The following is a 5319-nucleotide window of genomic DNA, read 5'->3' as shown; positions in this document are numbered from 1 at the left end:
TTTGACTATATCTCAACCTAGATCGAACCCCCAAAAATATGAGCAGAAGCTCCCACTAACTTGGAGACATGTAAATTTCTGCTTCAAATCAATAGATTCAGAATGATGATTAATTAGTACCTGAGCAGCATCTCAAAATACAAAATCAGGAATCAAACCGCTCCCTGGTGATTCCGATGCGGATCGGATCGGATCAGAATAGGCCAGAATCAATCCCAAGACCCCTAGAATCGGCCCTCAGATCTGAAAGCTCAGCAATTCTAGGGTTTCTCGGCATGAATCAGCCATGTCGAATTGGCCAGAATCAGGATTGGTCATGGTCGATTTCAATCCATATTAGCCGATTCACTAACTCAATTTCCGATTTTTTAAACCGTGCACCTGAGGTAGTGACAACACAGTATCTTGAGTCATGGCGGCCACAAAGCAGTAATGATAGCATCTGGATGAACTGGAAGAACTCATGGCTGATGACCATGCTTATCCCTATATGGCTCCACAATATAGCTAGTGGCTACTATGCCAAGACAAATTGCACTTCTCATAGGCATGACCTCAGTCACTGGTACCATGTTTTGAAAAAATCACTCACCAACAAGTGTGAGAATATCAGATACTTTTGACATTTAGCTTCACCATTATAATTTGAAAGAAATAGAGTCTTGGAAGAAATATTTTAGTATCTTTATATTGTCTTTTTTTATATTTTTGGTAACTCAAAAGTGGCGTCTTCTCTTTCAACTTTTATTTAAGGTTTATAAAGTGGAGGAAGAAAATTTTGTTCATTCTTTCCACTAATGGGTTTTACTCCCAAGGTGATTGAGGTCTCTATATATTGAAATCCTATATCAGTATATTCATGTTCGTGAATATTTCAGTCTTTCATACAATACAACTAAAATAAAGCCAAAGAGATGCAGCTCTTAAGCAATGCCAAGATATATTGAGAAGGCTCTAAATTTGGTAAAGGGAATTTTATTTTATTTTATTTATTTATTTTGGGGTGGGGGGGGGGGAATAGAGCTTGTGAGGATATTACCTCATATCATACAAGATACCTAGATCTGACGCCTTTTAAGGGCATCTAATTTTCTCATATCACGAGGTCACTTGATGATATTATGTAAGCTCAGCTAAATATGGTGTTGCAAGGGATGACTTTTTTAAGCAATTAACTCAGGCAGTGCAATGTTGCTTTGATTTGACTTCCCCTGTTCACTTTTCCATCTAATATAAAATTCTACATTCTTCTTTTAAAAGCAATCTCAGAAAATAAGAGGAACCAAAATAGAAAGCACAAAATCATTCTACTTCGCATATGCAAAACTCTTGTTGTTATTTCAGCACCATACAATATATTAAGATGTAGATGAAGAAATCTAGCAAAACAGATTTGATTAGTGCCTCATGAATGAAAAGTAGAGGAAACTAATGATAAGGTATTGTGTTTGGCCACAAAAGACCACAAGTTCACCCCTACTTTTCTGTCTTAGAATTGATGAACATGAGCAACCTAGAATGGAGGGATTTTAGAAGGGAATTTCATTCACTGAAGAGGTATTTATGCAAGAACAGAAATGGTGATCTGCCTGGGTATGTATCAGAGAGTCAGATACAACTGAACCCTGAACTTTGTATAATGTGGACATGTGCCCCTTTAAGGTGGACAGGGTCACTGATAATCTCTAGCTGGTGCATGTGATGTAGAGGGGTTCCTAGGTGACTAGGTCTCCTACAAGATTAACTAGCTAGGTAGGGTTAACTCAAGGGGCTCAGGTAGATAGGACCAAAGAATCTCAGCAAACACGATTAAGCATGCAAGATAAAACGAGACTAATAAACAAAGTAGCCAAAAGCAATAATAATCTAGACGGAAAAACACATAAATTCTTACTCAAGTTTCAAATGGGGACATGGGGAAGGGAACAAACGACACACGAATATTAGGTTCAGCACAAATCCATCTAGACACCCAAATTAGATATACAAACAATCGATAAAATAGGCATAAACAAAGGGCAAAGGCAGGCTTCAACGTCAATGGGCTGCAATATATAATAGGGATTAATGGAGGTGGGGAGGGTTTAGTTTAATGCTTTACCATACTGCTATTCAGATATGAGGAGAGAAGAAGAGATCAAGGTCCTCCAAAATAAAGAGGTTGTAGTCCACTTTTAGTTGATGAAGATACATCCAGCCGATTGTAGAGAGAGCAGCACCAGCGGAGGATAAACAACAACCAAGAGTAATAGCAGCAGTGATGTAACGGCAGTAGCGTATAGCAGCAGCAGTGAGGTAAAGGCAGCAGTGTGCAGCAGCAGCAGTATTGTAACGGCAGTTGTATGTAGCAGCAGCAGTGAGGTAAAGGCAGCAGGTGCAGCAGCAGCAGTTTTGTAACGGCAGTAATATGTTGCAGCAGCAGTGAGCATCGATTGGTGAGGTCAGCAGTAACAAAACAGAAGCAGAAAAAAGAAATAAGACTGAAAAGAAAGAGAGGGAGGCGAGACAAGAAAGCAGAGAGAAGAGAGAGCCGAGAGAGTAAGAGAGGGAAGAGGCGAGAGAGGAAAGTGAGAAAACGAGAGAGAGAGAGAACCGTGAGGGGTTTGGGGGTTTGCTCTTGGCCCTTTTTTCAATTAACATTCATTACCTCAACCGTGGCCTAAGCCATTACATAAATATCAATCTAGTTACTAAAAATAAAAAGAGTTAATTGACTAGTAAATAAAGACTTTCTAAAAACTAATCAACCAATAAAGTAGTTTCCTAATTAATTAAAAGATTAACAAGGAAAAGAATATACTACAAATAAACTACTAAACTAATAACTAATGGGGCCCACAAGATCTACTAAAATCTGGAAAGAGAAAGGGGCTTGATCCAGCGTTGGAATGGCTGGATCGAGCTTTCCTTCTTCCTCACTTTTCTTCTTCTTCTTTCTATTCTTCCAGCCACAAAGATGGCTGCTTCTTCTTCTTCTTGCGCCTGTACACTTTGATGTCCCCATCAGCATGTATGGATTCAGCCTTGTTGTAATCAATGTAAATCTCTCTTTCTTTATTTTTTGCTTCACACTCACTCTTTGGGGGTTGAGGAATTAAACTGGACTGAATTTTCTTTGGTATTTAACTTTGGCAACTATATTTGTTGTTGTTGGCTTGTTACAAGGGCATAGCAGCTACATTATGGTTGGAAACAAAATTAAGCACATGCAGCAGCCAAAAAGCAGTAAGAGGCTAAGAGACAGATGGTACAATACAGAACTAAGCAGACACTGAAACATAGTAGGACCAAATTAGCTGCCTGTATATGACATAAACAAGGAAAGAGCGATGAAGACTGAAATTAAAAACATCTCTTTTCTTCAATCAATTAATGAAATGACCAAAAAAATTTATCAACATTGGAAATTTCACATGGAGAACCTCAAGTAACTATCCAGTTTTCAAAACAAACTGAAGAAATGTCTCAAAAAGCAAATTGAGGAAAACCCAAAACATTAAAAGTAGAAATGCAGGAAGAGTATGTCCAACTTACCATACCCCAAGAAAGCCCTTTCCAAGATTCATTCCCGGGTTTCTCTCCATATTGCCACACCAGAACCATAGCTGTAATCCTGGTTAAGAGAGAATTTAGAAATAGTGAAGACAAATTTAAAAACAAAAAGAAAAGAATTTATAAAACCACAAACAACACAGAAGCAACAAGGTCATTAAAAAACTATATCGGATGTCCTCACTCTCACCATTCGACGACGCTGGAGACATGAATAGCCCAGGTAGGTAGAGAGAGCGCATTATCAGGTTCACTGAGTCGCAACGTACTACCCCACAAAGGAAATTCAGCAGCAGAAGAAGCTGCAGCTCCACCAAGGGTTAGGGCGAAACCTGCCCCGATGAGAACTGCCAAGACCCTTTGGTTTCGCAAAACATTACCGACAACAGGTTTCAAAGGCTTCTCATTTCTACAACATGTGCTGGTCGACAATGGCCAAAGACGAGATGAAGTTCGTTGGAGTGACGAGCTGATTGTTCGTAACCGTTGCAAAGGTGTAAATCTTTCAGGAGAGAGTAAGAATGTTGCTGTTGCCATGGCTGGAAAACCGAAAGCTTGCAGAAGCCAGGAGCCCAGGACAGCAAGCGTTGGGGTTTGGGGACAACATTAAAACAAGGGTGTCAATCGGTTCGGTTCAAGATATAATAGCTACAAATCAAAATCGAATAATTTTTATAACCTCAAAATTAAATTGAGTCGGGTTTATTTAATTATGATTCCTTCGGTTCGCAGATAGTTTTGGTTTAAATAGAAATAACTTGTTGAAACAAATAAAGTTATTGTGGATGTGCATATAAGTGATCAAATAAATAAAGTTATGGGTCCTCAACCCATCACCGTTTGAGTTGGTTAGTTGTGGGTTTGAATCTTGTTATGCCCCACTATTGTCCATTAGTCCTGCGGAAACATTATTTGCCATACAGGGGCTTGTCCTGAGGGCTATGATCATTACCACAGAGTATCATTTTTCATTACCAAAAAAAAGATAATTTTAGATAAATCAACAAAGAAGTCCTAGCTAAAGTGACAGAATAGAAGTTCTAACATCCTACTAGTTGTCCTATTGTGGATGTGCATATAAGTGACCAAATAAGATTCAAATAGGAAAATGTATTGGGCATCACTCAGCCAACTAGAGGAGCTTTTGTTCATCTGCATATGACTCTGATTTCACGCGCTTTATGCATTTCAATACATAATCTATTTTGTACTAAAAAAACAGTTAAATTATTCTTCATACTCTTCTGTAAAAAAAAGAAGTTAAATTGTGCTTCATAGATTAAAGAAATTCTTTGGAAACAAAAAAGGATATTAAAATAAGGACCTAGCTAGTTCCTACCAAAAATAAATAGGGAAATTTCATGTCATTCCCTTTCACTTGACCTATATTTATTAAAATTTCCTTATTTTTTACTTTTTTTTTTTTTTTTTTTTCTAATACTCCCTGCTTTTGGACTTTTACATCTTTTTCCCCCCTTCTCTTTCTAAATACTCAGATTACCTTTCTTTTTCACTTGTAATCTATTAAACGTTTTTCCAATTTTTTGGTTTAGGACATGCTTTTACTAATCTAAGAAAAGAGCCAACTAGCTTTGTCTTTCTATTATTACTTAGTTAAATGTTGCTTTGTGGCTAAAATTCAAACATCTCCTTGATTCCCATACCATTATTTTTCTATTTCCTATTTCTTGATTTTTTTTTAAATGCATTAATATTGAGTCACTAAAAGATATTATTTATTTATTAGTTTTTTTTTTTTTTGTCTCA

The 5319-nt window shown here is 37.4% G+C and overlaps 1 protein-coding gene across 1 annotated transcript; it reads right to left on the bottom strand.

The window, feature by feature from the left end:
• Positions 1-3534: 3534 nt before the first annotated feature.
• Positions 3535-4159, bottom strand: LOC122082688 (the record flags this gene model as incomplete). Its single annotated transcript, XM_042650411.1, is given in 2 exon segments — positions 3535-3613; positions 3743-4159. Coding segments are annotated over 2 exon segments (426 nt in total), but the record flags the coding sequence as incomplete, so codon positions are not given.
• Positions 4160-5319: the final 1160 nt, after the last annotated feature.

Source organism: Macadamia integrifolia, chromosome 6, assembly GCF_013358625.1.
Source record: "Macadamia integrifolia cultivar HAES 741 chromosome 6, SCU_Mint_v3, whole genome shotgun sequence".
Lineage (NCBI taxonomy): Eukaryota > Viridiplantae > Streptophyta > Magnoliopsida > Proteales > Proteaceae > Macadamia > Macadamia integrifolia.
Note: the sequence above shows the minus strand (reverse complement) of the source record. Positions and strands in the feature narration are given on the sequence as shown.